Source organism: Kogia breviceps, chromosome 8, assembly GCF_026419965.1.
Source record: "Kogia breviceps isolate mKogBre1 chromosome 8, mKogBre1 haplotype 1, whole genome shotgun sequence".
Taxonomy (NCBI): Eukaryota; Metazoa; Chordata; class Mammalia; order Artiodactyla; family Physeteridae; genus Kogia; species Kogia breviceps.
Genome location: NC_081317.1, coordinates 21,620,224 through 21,640,715, shown reverse-complemented (window position 1 = coordinate 21,640,715; position 20,492 = coordinate 21,620,224). Strand labels below are relative to the sequence as shown.

General features: G+C 41.0%; 1 protein-coding gene across 2 annotated transcripts in view; it reads left to right on the top strand.

Moving 5' to 3' along the window:
- Positions 1 to 579: 579 nt before the first annotated feature.
- The window catches only part of UGCG (UDP-glucose ceramide glucosyltransferase), a 37,658-nt gene continuing 17,745 nt past the window's right edge, over positions 580 to 20,492 (top strand). Inside the window, exons 1-2 of one of the 2 annotated variants that reach the window (XM_059071576.2) lie at positions 580 to 1,009; positions 18,456 to 18,597. In XM_059071576.2, the coding sequence (XP_058927559.1) occupies positions 912 to 1,009; positions 18,456 to 18,597 (240 nt within the window). In that variant the 5' untranslated portion in view covers positions 580 to 911. The remainder of the gene's footprint in view (positions 1,010 to 18,455; positions 18,598 to 20,492) is intronic. The other variant, XM_059071577.2, reaches the window with a different exon arrangement.

The following is a 20,492-nucleotide window of genomic DNA, read 5'->3' as shown; positions in this document are numbered from 1 at the left end:
AACCAGCGAGGGAGGAAGGCAATGGGACACCCTGGCGCCCAGGAACGTGTCTTGGAGGAGGGCCTGAGCCGCTCCGAGAAACGCCCGGCGCAGCGGCTGTGAACACAGCGTTGGAAGTTGGACTGCGAGACAACTCAGGGGCTGCCTGGAACCCCGAATCTTTTCCTGGGGCGCCCTGGAACACCAGAACCGGACAAAGGGAAAGTGTCCTCCGAGTTGGATCAGGGACCCGCTCCTGCCGGCCCAGGGCTGCAGTGCTGGCCGCCCGGGTAGCCTCCGCCGGTCACTGAGAGGTGGGCGGCGGCCTGAGCCCGGGGGTGGGGGAAAACCCTGCCTGCGTCCTGCTGGAGAAGCCTCCCAGGGGCGCGCTCACGACAGTGACGCCACGGGCGCGAGGGCGGTAGGGTGGGCGGAGAGGAGCGGCGCGCACCGCCCCTCGGAGGCGGGGAGGGCCGCGGTTCCGGAGGGCCGGGGCGGGGCTGGGTGCGCCGGGGAGTCTGGGCGCAAGCCGGCGGTTTCGATTAGTACGCAGACTTGCGGCTGCAGAGTAGGGCACGGAGCTTCGCTACCCGGAGCCCGGCGGCGAGGCGGCGGAGGCGCAGGCGTGTGGGGTCCGGCCGGCGGCCGCGAGGGGGTGGAGAGGCGAGCCGGAGCGCGGGGCGACGGCCGCCCTGCCCACTGAGTCCAGCCACCGCAACGCCTGCATCCGCGAGCGCGCCCAGGGCAGCGCGCGACCGAGTGCGCGCGGGCGGGGGCGCGCAGGCCCTGCCCGCCCCTTCCGCCCCCACCCCCCTCCACCCCTTCCTCTCGCCACCTTTCTCTCCACTTCTGCGACCCCGCGCCGGGCGCCCACCCTGTCCTCCTGCGGGAGCGCTGTCCGCTGCGGCGGCCGGAGCGGGCCAGGCCGGGGGATGGCGCTGCTGGACCTGGCCCTGGAGGGAATGGCCGTCTTCGGGTTCGTCCTCTTCTTGGTGCTGTGGCTGATGCATTTCATGGCCATCATCTACACGTGAGTGGGGGGCAGCTGGAGGAGCCCGTGGCGGTGGTCGAGGCCTGGGGACAGGCGAGGGTGGGAGGAATTTCGCTTTGGAGGGGATTGGGATCGGATGGGGGTGGAGAAAGCTAATTCTCAGACTCTTCCTTCCATTCCCTCTCCCTTTGCATCAGCTGGGGCGGGGGGGTTCATTGGAAGAGAAAAGTGGCGAGTGAGGGGATGGCTGAGCTTCAGGCGACTGCCCAGCCCGGGTAAAGGAGACTATGCTCTTTTTAAGTGTTAGGCGGAAGGTTGCTTGCTTGGTTTGATTGTGTTGGGGATTCGTGTGAATTTTCATCTGGGCCAAGATGTATGGTGTATTGTGTTTTGTTTTGTTTTTTTCCCTCGACCTGGGCCACGTTTCTATTATGGTGATGATCGTTTCCACTCTTTGCTGAGCTGCACAGAGCCACCTGGAGACCTCCCTGTGGATTTTCTTCTTCCTGGAAGAGCTCTGTGTCCTTAGATAGGTGTTAAGCACCTGTCCACCTTGAAAAATGTCCACCAAATCTCTGAGCTGGCGTTGTAGCCTTGAGTCATGTCAGCTTGTACATTTCAGTGTGGTTTTCTTTCCTTTTTTTCCCCCCAATTCCTTATTTATTATCTTGTTTAGATGTGCCCCCCCCCCCTTTTCATTAGATGCCTTTCACTGGGGACACAGTGGCGAGCACGACAGAATTCCTGTCCTCAAAGATCTTACATTTCAGAAAGGACAGACAGATAATAAAATTCCAAATAAGGTTATTTCAGATAGTGATAAAGACTATGAATAAAATAAAACCGGGTAATGGATGAATATGACATAGAGTGTGTAGCTACTTTTGATATTTCAATTGTTCAAATGTCTCTAAAATGAAGGAAGCCTTCATGAGGATATGAAAGAATTGGCATAGAGCACATTACTCTTGGGTTCACTGGATTTTTAGCCCCCCAAAAATGATGGTGCATAGTGATCTTTACCCTCCATTAGAATAGGGTATATGTTAGTAGAAGAGAGGGGAGAACTTTAAGAAATTAAATACTTATAGTTTTTTTTTTCCTTTTCACTACAGAAAAAGTGTGCTTTTTCCTTTTGGAAATGCTGCATTTTATTAGTATAGTGTGGCATTTCCTGGTACTGGAGAAAGATGCTACATTGTACAAGGCATACTGATATTTCTTTGAAGATGAAAGAAAAATGCTTCTTGGATACTGTTGATCTTAGGTTTTGGAGTTTGTGAGCTGGAGGCACTGAACATTCTGGAGTTCATTTTAAATATATGAGTTCTTAAAAAACAATTTTGTCACTTTTTCCAATCATAAAAATACATCATGCTTACTATATAGAGCATTTAGACAGTACAGAGAGGAAGAAAGAAGAAAGTTCAACACTCACACCGAAACTCCATTACCTGTCGACCTTTTGTGACTATCCTTCCAATTATATTTCTGTGGGGGGAGGGAGGTAAGGAGGGAGAGAGAAAGGGACCATATTATGGTTGTTCTTTCACCAGCCTCAAAATTCATCTATTTAATAAATACTTTCTGGGAAGCTTTTTTGTATATACAAGGCACTGTTCTAGGTGCTGGAAATAAGATTGAAGAACAATACATCCAGGGCCCCTGCTCACATGGAGCGTCCATGTAAAATGTCTTGAGTAATTTTCTCATGTCAGTAAATGTATGAGGGATTTCCCTGGTGGCGCAGTAGTTAAGAATCCACCTGCCAATGCAGGGGACATGGGTTCAAGCCCTGGTCCGCGAGGATCCCACATGCCACGGAGCAGCTAAGCCCATGTGCCACAACTACTGAGCTTGTGCTCTAGACCCCACGAGCCACAACTACTGAGCCCACATGCCACAACTACTGAAGCTCACGCACCTACAGCCTGTGCTCTGCAACAAGCCACCTCAGTGAGAAACCCGTGCACTGCAACAAAGACCAACGCAGCCAAAAAATAAATAAATAAATAATTTTTTTAAAAATAAAAAAATAAAATAAATGTATGATCTCTCCATCATTTTTAATAGATGCATGACATTTTTGTTTATGAGGTACTAATATGTATTCACTGTTATTATTGATGGGCATTTAGGTTATTTTCAATTTGTCAGGATTACAAACAACATGGTGATGAATTCATATGCTTACATCTTTGAGAGATGATCTCTTTAGTTTACATTCTGAAAGAGGAATTATTGGGCCAGAAATGGTGCACATTTTAAACTTTGTTACATATTGCGCTATAGGAAGGTTGTATCTATTCATAGTCCTTGTAACGTTGTATGATGGTCCCCATTTCCCCTTACTAAGCATCAGGCTTTTTACTGTTTTCTGTTTTTTATTTTCATTTCTTTAATTACTAGTTCCATTGAATGTTTTTCATATATTTAATACTAGTTACATTTAGTTGTAAATTTCATACTCAATCTTTTGCCTGTGCTGCAGTGTATTGCTGTGTTAATCTTTTTTTATAGGAAGATTGTTCTTCTGTGATATGTTGCAGTTTTTGCCCAGCTTGGTTTTGTTTTGTTTTGTTTTGGTTTTGGGTTTTTTTGTCTTTCAACTTTGTACATGTATTTAACGTGGAGAAAAAGTGTGTACCTGTGTGTTTTAGGTAGTCAAGTCTTTTTTTTTTTCCTGACTCTGGTAAAATTTTTTATCTTCTCCATTTCCCCCAACTATTATATAGTAAGTATCTGTTTTTCTTTTAGTATTTTGAGTTTTCTTAGATTTTTTTTTTTACACTTTACCCTTACAAAGTGTACCAGTATCCACTATTTTAATGAATGAAGTATTATTACCTTTATTACCATATTACTGGCGAGGCCAGCCCCTCCTTATTCTTTTGCAAATTTTTTAACTTTTTATACATTTTTACTTAAAAATGAACTTTAGAACTTTTTTTTTCAGACTCTAAGTAATCTTTTTTTTTTTTTTTTTTGCGGTACGCGGGCCTCTCACTGTTGTGGCCTCTCCCGTTGCGGAGCACAGGCTCCGGACGCGCAGGCTCAGCGGCCATGGCTCACGGGCCCAGCCGCTCAGCGGCATGTGGGATCTTCCCGGACCGGGGCACGAACCCGTGTCCCCTGCATCGGCAGGCGGACTCTCAACCACTGCGCCACCAGGGAAGCCCTCTAAGTAATCTTGTATTTAAATTTGAATTGTTAAATTCACAGCTTGATTTGAAGGAAGTTGACTTCTTTCAACATAGGACCATAATGGATCCCCTTCCCTCTATGATGTATACATAATGATAAAGTCACACTTCTTTCACACTGGTGATGTAGCTTAATACTTCAAATAACCATCTGGGAATGTTTATACTCTTAGACTGTGACAACTCCAGAATAGTTTTAAGTTATTTTGTGCTTCATAATAAACTGCAGAATTTTCTTAAATACTTTTTTACTTTAAATACTTCTAGTTTTTGAGACTAGTACAAACTTTAGCTTAGTTAAGATACTGTAAAGAGTCTTTGTATTTCTTTTCCAATGCCCCATAAAGTTACCTTTTATATTGACAGTAACAGGATTCAGAAAAGTTATGTGAAAATAGAATAGGGAAAATGCAATTAGTTTATAACAGATGAGTAGGAATCTTCTATCTTTCTGAAATGGATAACTGAACATAAAGTAAATAATCAACAGCTTAATTTATGTATAAATTAAATCTTGCCTTTTTAAAAATTAAGTTCCTTTCATCTCATCCCACCATCAAAATTATTTACATGTTTGATTTGATTCCTTTCTTATTGAAGTAAAGATACTTCCCAATTTAATGAGCTGTTTTCAAGCAGAGCCCTAAGGTTTTGTCCTCTCCTCCTCTCTTCTGTATTTAGTAAAATTGCAAATTTGATAATCTCCACATTTTGACAAGCAAGGTTAAAGAACATTGGCAATGATATTTTGGTTAAAATATTGTGCTAAGTATTCTGTATTTTATTGAAGAATATATTTTCTGAACAGGTGTTCTGTGTCCTCTCAAATCCTTTTTAAGTGAGGTAAAGTATAAATAAAATAATCATATATTGGTCCTCTCCTAAAACCTTGTGCCTGCAACTGGTGGAAATGGAGCCTATTTTCAAAACCTTATATGGCTCCATATCTGGTCATCAGATTAAGGAGCATAATCTGTGAGCTACTAATGTTTAAAAATGTTTAAGTAATACAAGCATTGTAGTGAAATTGCTGAGGAAAACGATAAAACATTCTTTTTTAAAACCAGTGGTTAGTTTTTAAAAATTAAATACAGTGTGTAATGGTATCTAGTTAATTTAGATTCAATGTTCTATTGTATTATAACTTCTTAAAATGAGATAAAGAGCTAAGTATTGGCCTGTATTTTTAAAATGGAGCTGAATGTGATTAATACAGTGAACAATTATTGTTCATTGAAATTTTTTGCTCCAATTTCATAAATATCTTACAATTCCTATAAGCCTACAATTTAAAATATTGAGATGATTTATAAACTAGAGAACCATTATTTTCAATATTTTCTGCTCACTGGTATCTCTACCTACTGCTTTGCTCCTTTCCAGATTTAGTATCGACTGATGCCTAATCATTTCATAACATATTTTAGATGGCAGACATTTGTGGGATTTTGCCTATAATGACTCCCCCTCACTGCCCCCCCATGGCTTGCGGGATCTTAGTTCCCTGACCAGGGATTGAACCCTGGGCCCGTGGTAGTGAAAGCGCGACTCCTAACCACTGGACTACCAGGGAATTCCCCTATAATGTTAAAGATAACATTCAGATTAGAGCATTTGAAATTCAGGGCTCTTATTTTGAAGATTATTTTTTCCTAAAACAAAACAAAACAAAAAAAACCAACAACAACAAAACTAATGATTATATCCTCTGTAGGCAGAGTTGGTTAAGTGATCTTTAGGGATTTTTTTCCTTTTTTGAGAGCTAGTATGGTTTGATAGCTTGTGGGCTGCTGTTTTCTTCCCTGTTTAGCTGTTAGGAGCCATAGTGCTAGATAAGAGTATCTAAGCAAGACACCTTGCGTTTTTCTCCTCTCACTCCCCCATCCTTCTCCCTCCTTTGATTTATCATTTTTTCCCCTCTACACATGGTATCCTAATGTTTAGTGATAGGCTTTATCTTTTCTATTAATTGACTGGAGGTGCCAGGGTACAGTGGAAATGCTTCTTGTATCCATAAATATTAACTGCCCTCTACTAAAGCAGAGGTCCTTTTCCTGAAGATTTTTTCTCAAGTTAATTCTGCCTTTCCTAATTTTTCTAGTATAACAGCTTTTATACCTGCTGCACAGCTTTTGAATGGAGTTTAAATACTCACTGTATCAGGATAACTGTGATAAACTTCCTGTTAGAAAGTAATTGTGTTTTTAATGTGAATTTTAGCATTTCAAATATTATTTTTAGATAACATGATTTTTTTTTTTTTGCCTTAAATTCATTAATACATTGATGTTCTGAGCCTTAGTAGAATGTGAATTGAGAACTTATTTTCTGGGTTTATTCCTGAGGATGCACTTGGACTTTGGAAAGATCTTGATCAGTCAGGGTCATTGCTACCAGAACCATTTTTGGGTGCACGAATAAGGCAATTGAGCCCCTTGAACCTGAGCCTGGAGTAGATACAGAATTGGACTATACTGTGATAGCTAAAAAGGAAATTGTAATTCAGTTTTAATATTTAGTGATGATTCTCTTGATTCATCATTCTTCCCTTTTCCTACCTACATTATTAGTTCAGTACACGTTATCTCTGCCCTAGATTATTGAACTCTCTCTACTCTCTGGTATCTTTACCTACAGCTTTGCTCTTTATCTACTTTATTTTTCTTATTGTAACCTAATCTTTCTAGTGCAGTATTCTTGGATCATCTGCTTAAAATCTTACCATGGTTCCCCACTGCCTTCAGGTTAAAATTCAAATTCCTTAACAAGACATGTATAGTTCTGTAGGAGCTGAGCCATCCCCTGTGCCTGTTTCTCCAGCAACACTGAATTACTGGCCTTCTCTTGAATATGCAATGTAATTTTCTTTAGAATTCTCTTTCCTTCCTTTTTTTCCCCTTCTCTCCCTCCTTCCCTCCCCTCCTTCCTTTTTGTTTTACTAACTCCTACTCAATTCAAGTCACTGTCGACTTTAGCTCTATAGTGGAATTGGCACCCATTTTTTATACAGCATATTCTTATTAGTTATCTATTTTATACACATTAGTGTATATATGTCAATCCCAATCTCCCAATTCATCCCACCACCACCACCTGCCATCACTCTCCCTGCTTGGTATCTATATGTTTGTTCTCTACATCTGTGTCTCTATTTCTGCCTTGCAAACTGGTTCATCTGCACCATTTTTCTACATTCCACATATATGTGTTAATATACGATATTTGTTTTTCTCTCTTTGACCTACTTCACTCTGTATGACAGTCTCTAGATCCATCCACATCTCTACAAATGACTCAATTTCATTCCTTTTTATGGCTCAGTAATATTCCATTGTATATATGTACCACATCTTCTTTATCCATTTGTCTCTTGATGGGCATTTAGGTTGCTTCCATGACCTGGCTATTGTAAATAGTGCTGCAGTGAACATTGGGGTGCATGTGTCTTTTTTTTTTTTAAATTAATTTATTTGTTTTTGTCTGCATTGGGTCTTTGTTGCTGTGCGCAGGCTTTCTCTAGTTGTGGCGAGCGGGGGCTACTCTTTGTTGCGGTGCGTGGGCTTCTCATTGCGGTGGCTTCTCTTGTTGCAGAGCGTGGGCTCTAGGTGCACGGGCTTCAGTAGCTGTGGCACAAGGGCTCTAGAGCACAGGCTCAGTAGTTGCAGTGCAATGGCTTAATTGCTCTGCAGCATGTGGGATCTTCCTGGACCAAGGCTCGAACCCGTGTCGCCTGCATTGGTAGGCAGATTCTTAACCACTGTGCAACCAGGGAAGTCGCAGCATGTGTCTTGTTGATTTATGGTTTTGTCTGGGTATATGCCTGGTAGTGGGATTGCTGGGTCATATGGTAATTCTATTTTTAGTTTTTTAAGGAGCCTCCATACTGTTGTCCATAGCTGCTGTATCAATTTACATTCCCACCAACAGTGCAAGAGGGCTCCCTTTTCTCCACACCCTCTCCAGCATTTATTTGCAGATTTTCTGATGATGCCCATTCTAACCAGTGTGAGGTGATACCTCATTGTAGTTTTGATTTGCATTTCTCTAATAATTAGTGATGTTGAGCAGCTTTTCATGTGCTTCTTGGCCATCTGTATATCTTCTTTGGAGAAATGTCTATTTAGGTCTTCTGCCCATTTTTTGATTGGATTGTTTGTTTTTTTTAATATTGAGCTGCATGAGCTGTTTATATATTTGGAGATTAATCCACCGTCCGTAGATTCTTTTGCAAATGTTTTCTCCCATTGAGGGCTGTCTTTTCTTCTTGTTTATAGTTTCCTTTGCTTTGCAAAAGCTTTTAAGTTTCATTAGGTCCCATTTGTTTATTTTTGTTTTTATTTCCACTTCTCTAGGAGGTGGGTCAAAAAGGATCTTGCTGTGATTTATGTCAAAGAGTGCTCTGCCTATGTTTTCCTCTAAGAGTTTTATAGTGTCTGGCCTTACATTTAGGTCTTTAATCCATTTTTAGTTTATTTTTGTGTATGGTGTTAGGGAGTGTTCTGATTTCATTCTTTTACATGTATCTGTCCAGTTTTCCCCTCACCACTTATTGAAGAGACTGTCTTTTCTCCATTGTATATCCTTGCCTTAAGGAGATGTCTTACTATTGTATCTTCAGAGCTACTTGGCACTCAATTACAGCATGCCGAATGAATGATCTTTGAATTTTTTCCAGTAGTAATGGTGGGATTCTTGCTCACTCATTAACTTAGTGTCATTTGGCCATTGTGATTTGAGGTAGATGGACAGAATTTGGGATGCATTTAGTGGCCATGGTCTTTAATGAAATTAATTGGACCAAATGGAATCTTTATCTCACTATTTCTAACTAATCGTGGTTCAAATAGAAACAGGGCCGTATCAATAACACGTTCACCCACAAATTATTTGTTAGATTTGAATTTTCCCCCCAAGGTTTTCCAAAGGGAACCTGTCGTGTCATCATAATCTTTACACTTAGATCTGCCCTTTGGGAAATGCAAAGCCATTAGTTGCTGTTAGCAAAATACCTTGATCTATTTATTTCCCATACACTAGGGCTGACTCTTGTCACCAAAGGATGAGTGAGTGGAGTTTTTTGGGGAGGGCAGGCGAGCAAAATGAATAAAGGTCTCCTCTTTGTTTTTTATGGTGATGGAATCTTTTGTGTTTTGTAGTGTACAAGTCTGCTGTCCATTGGAAATAGTTTGTGTTTTCCTATAAAGCTAACTCACCATTGGTTGTTCTGTGTCCTCTGGGGAATCTTGTGTCTACAAAGTTAATGTTGCACTAGTTATGCTTTGTGTTGCTGCTGAAGCCCATTTTGCTGCAGTACCATTTTTGACAAGTTAAGTGCTATATGGGAGTAACATTAGTCATGACACATACTGATTATTAAACACAGTAACAGCCTTCCAGGACACAATCATAGCTAACAACAGAAGCCTTTTATCACCGGGAATTGCTGGCATGGACTATATGAAGTAGGGGATTAGCTGATCAAGCAATCAACTTAATTTTACATGAAATATTAACAACCTTGATGGCACGGAGCAGAGGAGAGAATTCCCAATGTCAGATAAGTTGGTTCAGCTGAATCGCACAGCACAGTCTGGGACTGTTGAGCAAGGTGAACTTTGCCCTCAAGTAATCCATATTCTCCCTTAGAAGCTTCTAGGGAAATTCTTGTGCCTCACTTCTGGGAGGTGTAGCACTGTCTTCAGGTTGCTGCAAGGGACTGACGGAAGGGGACGAGCACAGCCAGGCCTCTCCCAGAAGTTTCCCTTCATTCCAGGCCCCCCTCCCACTCAAAACTCAATTCGAATACAAAACTGTACAATAAGTCATTTTAAAACGGTGCAAACCATTAAAATAAACTGTTGAGTAGGGGCAGAGAGGAGACTAAAAGATTTGAAAGATAAAACAATTAACTAAAATGATGGAAAGGACAGTAACAATTTGGGAGGCTGAGATGTCAGGAAATAAAAATCAACTAGGAAGAACAAGGGCGTCCTATCAGCTCACAAGTTGAAAACCCTTATGCAGAGAGGCACTGAAGATTCATCAAGCCAAAGCAGCCATAAAGTCCAGCAGAATATTCCTGAATACTCCTTACCATCCCTTGAAGTTCTTTGAAGTGTTCCCTGAATAGATGTCCTTCTAGCTCACAACGGAAAGCAGGACCCTGAAGGCCTGTCTCTCTTGCCCGTGATTCATCTCTCGTGACCTTTTAGACTGAAGTGACTCTTACTCTGAGAAAGCACCTCAGATGGTACCTACCCTTCTGTTCCCTGTCCTTGCAGCTGGCAGGTACAGCCCTGCAGCAGCTTGCTGTGAGCATCTGCCCCTCCCTGTCTTTGACAGTGACATGCCTTAATTGCATGAATTTGATTTTCTTTTTTTCTTTTGACTCCAGCTCTCAATTTCAAGTGTAATTCCAAGTGTAATAATTCCTTGGGAAAATGACACGTATTGAAAATTTACCCTGCTTTCTTGTCTTCCCCAATTGCTCCCTTAGTTTCAGGAGCATTTTATTCTTCAAAAATGAAGCCCATCAAAACCATTGGCTAGTATATAAGAGGGTCATTCCTCTTTTACCTAATGTGTCCCTGAAAATGTAATAAAATCAAATTTCTGAAAATCAAATGGACATACATGTTGGGAGGGGAGATTCTGCTTCAAGAGAACTAAGAAAAGTATTAAAATCCCGGACTGTGGATCTGCTGGTCCTGGTACCTGGACATGCTGCCACTGACTGAGAGCTTGCCGGGTATTAGGGGCTGCAGGGAGGGGCTTTCTCTCAGGCCTGGACCCCCCGGGAGGAAGGCTGCGTTGTAGTCTTTGCTTTGGGGACTGTGTTAGGCATGGTGATTTAATGGTCAACAAAACAGAATACAGTCCCCTTTTGGAATGAATGCCTCAAATTATCTTCATGAGAGACAGTGGTACTGATTGGATTACACAGTAACCAGTAGTTGCTTTGTACATTGTACCTGCTGCATTGTGGCAATTATCTTGCCTCTGCCTCTCAGCTCTGAGGGTTACCGTCTCTCCCTCGAGCAGAGCCAAGGGAAGGGGGGGGGATTCATGTGGCTACAGAATCCAACACTTTGAGCCAGGGTCTGAGGATAGAGGGATTTCGAGAAGCCAAGACTATGCAGCACCTCTGCCCAACTGAGAACCCATTGAATAGTCTTAAAAGGAGAGCTCACCTAAGAAAACAGTAACAGGTCATTTTGGGGCAATAATAATTTGGGACATTTAATGCCTCTCACTCTCATACTTGCATTGTTTTTGTACTTTTGGATGACGCCTATAGAAGTTTAAATTGGTTCCTAAATTTTGAGTGTAATTTAAACCTTGAATACATTTTTTGCTTAAATACTGAATATAATTTAAACTTCACATTAAATGTTTTATCCCATGTTTTGACTTATTCTGTTTTAACCATGATTTGAGACTTTTGATGATTCCCTTTTCCCCCTTTAATCTTTCTTAATACAAAAGAGTTGACTTTATGTTTAAAAAGAAAACCAAGCTTTATGACCACCTAGAGGGGTGGGATAGGGAGGGTAGGAGGGAGACACAAGAGGGAGGGGATATGGGGATATATGTATATGTATAGCTGATTCACTTTGTTATACAGCAGAAACTAACACACCATTGTAAAGCAATTATACTCCAGTAAAGGTGTTAAAAAAAAAAGAAAACCAACATAATGGTCTAATCTTTAAATATATATGAAATAATCTTTAAATCTATGAATTTCCAGTCCTTCCTTTTTGTTTATATGTGGCATCAATGTTCGATATCTCTAAATCTCTTATCAGAACTATGGCAATTCAGAGAAGTTACATTTAGTGGAAAATGTCCATAAAATTAGCAGTTTTTGAAAAAAATTACCAGTGATAGCTATCACTGAATGTTTATTTTGTGGCTTAATCTCATCTGTTTCTCACAACTATCAATACTTTATGAGGTAGGTACTGTTATTCACACTTTAAACAACAACAACAACAACTTGAGATAAAGAAGTACCATGCCCAAGGATACACAGCTAGTTAGCTGTGAAGCTGGTACAGAAATCCAGGCAGTCGCCCTCCAGCCCTGGCTCTTAAACCAGTATGCTATATACACTGCCAGTGATACCCTAAAAATGACCCCAGAAGTAATCCATAGGGATAGGGTAATCTGTATGGGAATTTCTCCAGTTGCTATGAATCTTAAGTTTCTGATAACTGGCAACATTTAGATCACTAGGGAGAGAGCCCCTACCTTCTCTCTTCCACAACCCTTCCCCATTCTCGTGCCACCTGTATGGCTCCTTACAGGCTCCTTGTTTTCCATCCATCCCATAACTGCTGATCTTTCTGAGAGTTTCCATCTTCGGCCCTCTTCTGTTCTTACAGTGATCTAGCCTTCCTAGGTCCGTGGGTCTCAACTTTGCACTTTGGAGTCACCGGGGAGGTTTTTTGTTTGTTTGTTTTTAAACAAAAGCATGCTGCTGCCTGGGTCTCAACTCAAGAGATTCAGATTTATTTGGTCTGGGCATCAGGAATTTTCAAGAACAAAAACTCCCCAGGTGATTTTCATGTACAGTCCAGGCTGAGAACAGCTGCCCTAGGCAATTTATCCACAGGTGTGGCCTCTACCTGCTTACCTCTTGGTTTCACTTAATTCTCCATTACAGTTCATCCCTTCGTTATCTTGCCCCTTGCCTTCCCTCATATCAGTCTGCCCTGTTATCCTGTATCCATCTCATAATTTACAGCTCCTCAACTTTCAGAATCTTGCAGAGGTAATCACGCAGCCACGTGGATTGGTACTACTACACATTCATGGTCTCAAGTCTCAGCTAAGCCTACGCGGGTATCTGGCAATACTTTGTTTCTGTTTATAGCTCTGATACCCATGACTGGCAGTACCTCTTCTAAATCTTCACCATTTTACCTTCTTTCTTGTCACATTACCTTCACTCCTGCTTCGCACTGTGGATCCTATCGTGCCATTAATTATTTTTATTTTTTCTCTGTTTACCTTTTGACTAGCTCTTTCCCCTGACAATATACACTCAAGGATTAACAACTAAAAATAATTAAAAATTAAACTGAAAAACGCGTCTCCATCTAGTTACTCTTTGGCTCTTTTTCACTGTCAGGTTTCAGGAGAAACTAGTGTTTATTCACTGTTATCACAGCTCACCTCTCATTCATTTGCTTCTTAACCATTTTTATCTATCTGCCCCTTGCCCAGAGTACTCTGAGGTCACCAGTGTTCACACATTCTAGTGGACATTTCAGTTCTGTGGACTTTTCAATCCAGTGGACATTTCAGTTCTTATCTTGTGCTCTCGACAGCATTCAGTGTTTTTCTTTCTTGAACCCTTTCAAAAAGAAAACAGCCCAGCCAAATAAACCCTTCTGTGACTTCACTTTCTTCCTGGCTCTCTTTCTACTCTCCTGGTCACTCACTCTTGGTCTCCCTCATGCATTACTGGTGCTGTTATATTAGTATATTGATCTGTGGCCACCTGCTAATGGCATGCTCCACATGGGAGAGCTTATGTATTTACCAAACTGTGGGGGACTCCCATGTTTTCATCTCTAGACTAACCATACCTTCCAGCTCTATTTAGCCAGCCAGTTTTTACTCTTCATTTATTTAACATTTTTAAAAATTGTGAACATACTATTGTGTCGGACCCTAGAGACTTGACAGCCTACTGTAGTGTGTCTTCAAGTGTGGTTCACTGCTAGCCTGCCTCAGAATCATTTGAGATAGTTGCAAAAATGCAGATTCTGAGGCTCTGGAATGGTCCCGTAAGTTGTGATTTCCGCCTGTGGGTGTTTTGTATACTAAACGTTTTATAAAAAAAAAACAAACAGGAGTCTCCTGGCCTGAAAATTGTCTCAGAGCAGTAAGCTGAGGCAATTGGAGGACTCGCCTCATTCGTTTTTCATGTCTTAGGAATCACTTCTTTGCCTGATACTCTGTATCTTAAAAAGCATTTCCTATTTTTTGTCTGCTTTTTTTGGTGTGTTTGTTTCAAGTGGGAGAGTAAATCCAGTTCCTGCTTCTTCATATTGTCCAAAAGTTGAAGTCCTGAGGCGTGAGAGAGGGGAAGCCAGGGGTTTTTATACTTATGTAAAGTCAGAGACCAAGTTGCAGACTATTTGTAGTAACCCAAAGCTGGAAACAACACAGAAGTCCATCAACAGAAAGTAGATAAAGTGTGGTATATTAATACAAGGGATACTATGCAGTTGTGATACTGAATGAACTATAACTAACTGTACCAACAAGAATGACGGTCACAAACATGGTGTAAAGTAAAAGAAGCCAGACACAAACCAGCAAAATTAGTCTATGGTGTTTGAAGTCAGTATGTGGTTACCTTGAGGGGAGGGTAGTTAGTAGAAGGGCACATTCATGAGCTTCTGGGGTTCTGGTAAGACTCTGTTTCTTGAGCTGGGTACTGGTTCCATGAGTATTTCACTTTGAGAAAATTCATTGAGCTGTGTACTTAACATGTGACTTTACTATATGTGTTACGTATCAAGAAAAAGTACTCCCTGGCTCCCCTACAGAAAGGTCAAGGCTTCAAGCCAAATGCACGATGGGAAGGTAGAAGTGGATTCCCAGCATAGCAACTGAAACTGAGAAAGCGCTGTACCCAGGATCGTGCAAGAAAGCAAGTTACCTGATCGAGCTAAGGTTGGAAACGGGCACCCACAGGTATTGGGAGGAGGCACAAATGAGAATTTCTTTAAAGGTCCTGTGATTAGTTGCGCTTATAATGATTTTGAGTAGAAATTTCAGATATAGTACTTATCATCAATTCGCTTCACTGTAAACCTGGAGAGGGCTTCATTGTTGTTTGGCAGGTCAGCCTATCTTTGATAAAATGCTGCATTCTTGGTGTGAAAGGATAGGAGGTATATCTATATTAGCATTTAAAGTAAAATGTCTTAATGAAGACAAAGGGAAGAAGGGAATAACAGGATCAACGCTACACTGTTTAGCACAGTTTAAATTAACATTGTTTTTCTTCTGAAGTCTCGCCAAATGCAGTGTGTTAGTGGGCTAGGTTTTTCCATAATCGGTCATCACCTCACATGCATGTTTTGTTACAGTTTAATAGCACTTAATGAGCATACAATGGGACCAGTAGATAAAAATTACTGTGATTTTAGACTTCTTATTCTAGCCTCCATGTCTCAAACCCTTTCATGATTTCAACGTCGTTGCCTCTCATTCTCTCTGTGCTGCATTCTGGATAATTTCTTCAAATCTAGATTCCAGTTCTCCAGCTGTCTTTTGAACTGTGTGTATGCAACTTCTCTATGACCTGTCTATTGAGTTTCTGATGTCAGTGACCGCCATTTTCGTTTCTAGACGTTGTGTAGTTCTTTTCATATATTCGTGGTCACATATGATGGTCTCTCTCGTTCCATCTCTTAGGTTTTGTTCAAGCAACACCTATAGTTTGCGTTCTGGGTTCCAAACCCATGTGATTAGGTGTTCTCCAGGGAGCCTTTTTGCTTTTGTTCCATTTAACTTCGGACTGCATCCAAGATAGGCAGCATCCCCATCTTCCCTCTGTGGTCCAGAAGTTTTCTACTTTGCCTGTAAGAGATTCCATATTTATTCAAGGCTCTTCAGACAGATTTACTGTCATTCCTGTCTCAGGCTTTTCACCATTTCTAGGTCACTAGGGGCCAACAGATGGTCCCAGTGCAAGTATTATCTCCAGCACTACCTACTCAGGGGTTTCTCCTCATTTCTGACTTGGGACGCTTTCCTTTTATTTCTAACAGTTTAGTCATAAATTTAAAAACATGCTTTTAGTGTGCTTGTATTAAGAAGGAGGAGATAAAATTATAAATATTATGTGAGAATTTCGTTTGTGTATGTTTTGGCTTGAATATACATTTTTTTAAATCTCTGGAAAGATAAATAAGAAACTAAATGCTGGGGAGGTGGTGATGGCAACAAGACAGATGGGGGACAGGAGTGACAGGGAGACTTTTTTATATGATCCTCTTAATATTTTTAGTGATTTGAACCATGTGGATACCTAACTGTTTCAACCAATTAAATATATAATATAAACTTTTCCTTCTGGCAATCTAGATGTTCTGTACTGGGTGGATTTCTCCCGACATCTAGTCTACTATTTTGTTAGAAATGGAATAGTGGTCATATTTGTGGTTATATAAATTTTAGATCATGGTTTTACCTCTTTCCAGCCCTCTAGATGAACTCTGTAGATCAATATTTTCCAAACTATCTGTGGCAAAGGATCAGTTCTTTAACAGTTTTCCAATCTGTCATGGATTGATACTTTGGTGAACTGCAGTGAAAATAAATGACTGACCATATGCTTGGATGGCATGGCAATGTCAAACTGCTATAAAAGTTTCTAAATGCTTTCTCTCCATTTCTTTTCATCATTGGCCAGTAAAAAGCAACTTGTGGACCACTGCCACACTGAACAGCAACTGCTGTAGATGGCGCTCATTATTTTCTGGCGTTTGATGTTATGGATGAAAAATTGAGACCACACTGTTCTTTAAATTTTTTGTTGGTTTAAGTTTTTTTCCCATGTAGGTAGTAACCTGCTTTTCTTTCCGTAAAGATGCATCCTGGCAGCGGTCCCCAACCTTTTTGGCATCAGGGACGGGTGAAGACATTTATTCTCATGGATCGTGGGTGGGGGAGGGGATGGTTCAGGCGGTAATACGAGTGATGGGGAGCCGCAGATGAAGCTTTACTTGCCTATTGCTCACCTCCTGCTGTGCCGCCTGGTTCCTAACAGGCCTTGGATCGGGGGTTGGGGACCCCTGCTTATGGCCTTATCTGAAACATGAGATGTTTGCTGCAGCACACCCCTGCCTTAATTAGGGGAGTGAGCCTGTGGCTAACTTCTGTGGATGATGGTACTGGTGTACTTCCAGAAATCACTCATAGATTAATAGTATCTTTCACTATGCATTGATACTGGTGTTTCCTTGATCTTCTAGAAGGGCTGGTTTTCATGCTATTAAGTCCGGGCCGCCATCTGGCTGCCAGCGACTGTAAGATGCCATTGATTTCAGAGATGTTAAAATGTGGAAGAGGGGCTTCCCTGGTGGCGCAGTGGTTGGGAATCCGCCTGCCGATGCAGGGGACACGGGTTCGTGCCCCGGTCCGGGAAGATCCCACATACCGCAGAGCGGCTGGGCCCGTGAGCCATGGCCACTGAGCCTGTGCATCCGGAGCCTGCGCTCCGCAAAGGGAGAGGCCACAACAGTGAGAGGCCCGTGTACCACAAAAAAAAAAAAAAAGACAAAGTGTGGAAGAATGTGTCTTAAAATATCGTGCAGTTGGCCCCGTGACTGTCCCAGCCTCTAATTACTGTTGGAGACTTGCTAATGAGAAGGAGGGAAGACGCCTTTGGTGACTTCCTTTAGAAACTTCAGCGCTCTGCTGAAGGGCAACTCCTCTCTTTATCGTGACAACCTGACGTGAACTGGAGCACATTCTCTCTTCTCCAGTTGACGTGGCTTCCCCCATCAGGAGCCCTGTGCTTCGTTCCGCATGGGATGGAGCAGCGCTGAGAACCTTGGCCAGCTTATCTGTGATTTGGCGGCACAGGTATATCTTCTAGTGTCCTTAATAGGCATTTCTGTCATCATTGGGATTTTTTTTGTTACCTTCAATTTCCCTCTATTCCATCCCTGCCATTCTGAGATTGTGAACATTGGCAGTTCTGATAGTTACCCCATTTTCTTGCTTGCCATGCAGGCCGGCTCGGTAGTTCTTTCAATCAGTGGTTGTGTGGACTGTTTGTTATAGAAATTTCTCAAATTTTTCTGGTTACTCTTCCATATTTTTCTGGTGCAAATAGGGTTTTTTTTTTTTTTTTTCCCTGCTATGTTTATAGTTCTTTGGCCACCTTGATGACGATTTGGGAGGAAGGGCAGTTAATGTGTGGGCTAACACTGTCATTTATTTCTTCCGCCGGTATTTATTGAATGCCTGCTCCAGGCCTAGCACTGTTCTGGGTTCTGAGAGTACAGCAGTAAACAACAGTCTTAAGCTTCAACCTTCACTGGAACATTCACTCTGCTTAGTTCTGGTTTTCCTCAACTGGAAGCTTACCTGGTTCTACTTTCTTTCATTTTCAGATATCCCTTTCGAAAGATGCCAATTTAAAAAAAAATTCAGTAATTTATTGGTAGCTTGATACATACTTTATATAGATTTGGCCCTAATATAGTCTCCAGAAATGTATGTTAATATATGTATCATTTGCTTTTTAGCCGATTACACCTAAACAAGAAGGCAACAGACAAACAACCGTATAGCAAGCTCCCAGGGGTGTCTCTTCTGAAACCACTGAAAGGAGTAGATCCTAACCTAATCAACAACTTGGAAACATTCTTTGAATTGGATTATCCCAAGGTAAGTACAGTGTTATACTCATAGGAATGGTCTAGACCATACTTTTTTTTTTTTCTTATAATAAACACTTAGAAATTTTGACATTGCATCAGGTGAAGGTAATAAAAATGCATGATGGTGTTGGCGTCATCATATTGATGCTCTAGTAGTAGTAGCAGTAGTAGTAGCGGTTGTGGTTGTCTTCACAGGACAGAAGCGGGGTTGAGGAGGGGGTATAAATTCCTTTTCTAACTACCTATATGTCAACCTGAATTAGAAATCCCTGAATAAAGCTCCTGGAATGCAGACAGTGTTAAGTGCCTGGTAGTTTGAGTATGAAAATCTTGTTCCATGAGAGTCGCAGTGAAAGTGAGAAAGCAATATTCAGTGGTCAGAAATGGGATGCAGGACCGCTAGAACTAATGATAAATCCCCTTGAGAATCTGACTTTTGGGGTTAGAATTAGTGGTAAGGTGGAGCTTCATCAATACCGGATTTTTCACAGGGAGATCAGCTCACTCGGTGCTTTGTGACCACCTAGAGGGGTGGGATAGGGAGGGTGGGAGGGAGACGCAAGAGGGAGGGGCTATGGGGATGTATGTATATGTATAGCTGATTCACTTTGTTATACAGCAGCAACTAACACACCATTGTAAAGCAATTATACTCCAATAAAGACATTTTAAAAAAACACCTAATTTTTGATTTCTTGATTTTTCTGAGTTTTAATACCTAATTGTATTGCTTATATCTTTTATCTATATAATCTATTTATCTATAAACTCAATGTACTTCCTTCCTTGGAGACTTCAGTTTTCTTGAGATGGGAATATTCTTTTTATTTCTTCCCTTTAGTTTCTTAGGAAAACTTAATATTCCTTAATTTTTGTATTTAGTTTTATGGCAACTTTTCCAATTGCCTATTTGAGATGCTGCTTTTGAAAGCATGTTCTAGCAGTGGTAGGTTACTTGTGAAAATATGTCTAAATTTCTACCTACTTGATTTTCAGTCCAGTTTAATTTTCCCTCTGTGGTCTCTACTCACTTTCCTCAGTTTTTACCATCATTGCCTCAGTTTTTCCATAGTTTTTGCCAGTTGGAGACTCTTTCCTTCCTATTTCTTTAGAACAATGTCACCCAAGTAGTGAGAAAGAAGATGACATCTACACACCACACTTCTCATGGTGACTGGTTTTCATGCTGTTATTTCTTTTCTTTTAAGAAGAAGAAGACACAGACGTGGTAGCCTTAATTTAGCACTTATTCAGTATGTAGACATGAGTATCACTCAGTTATTTTTTAGTGTTGCTATATTATTGCTTTTGGAGTTTTGTAGTCTAGGCATTTGAAGCTAATTTGTAGCAGAAAATTATGTATTTCTTCTACTTTGTGTGTGTATATATATTTAATAATTTTAGAGATCTGAATCATATGCATGCATTATCTTCAATAAATTAAATACATAATTAGAAAAAATAAGAAGATTGGTACTTGATTTTTTTTTTAAACTAAAAATGTAAAAAGTGGCCTTTGATAATTCAGGAAGGATGAGACAAACAAAATTAATTGTAAAATAAGCTTTTGCAATAAGAAAAATGGAAGTTTTTCAAGCCTCACCTTATATAAGTAAATGTAAAGGAGAATTTATTTTTGTGAATGAAAGAATATTTTCATTGATTATGAATAAATTTCAGAGCATAGGGTGGAACCATATGCTTTTACCCTTGTGAAACTTAATCTCACAAATTTCAGTTTTTTAACCATCATCCAACCCTTTCCCCTTTCCTTATTCAACCACTCTTAAAACTTAGTTATGGAATTTTTATGTTGCTGCTCTTGTGAGATAATAGTCATGGAATTTAAAATGGTTTTGGAAGTTAGTGTGGGTTTAAAGAGTTTCTTAAAATAACCCCAGG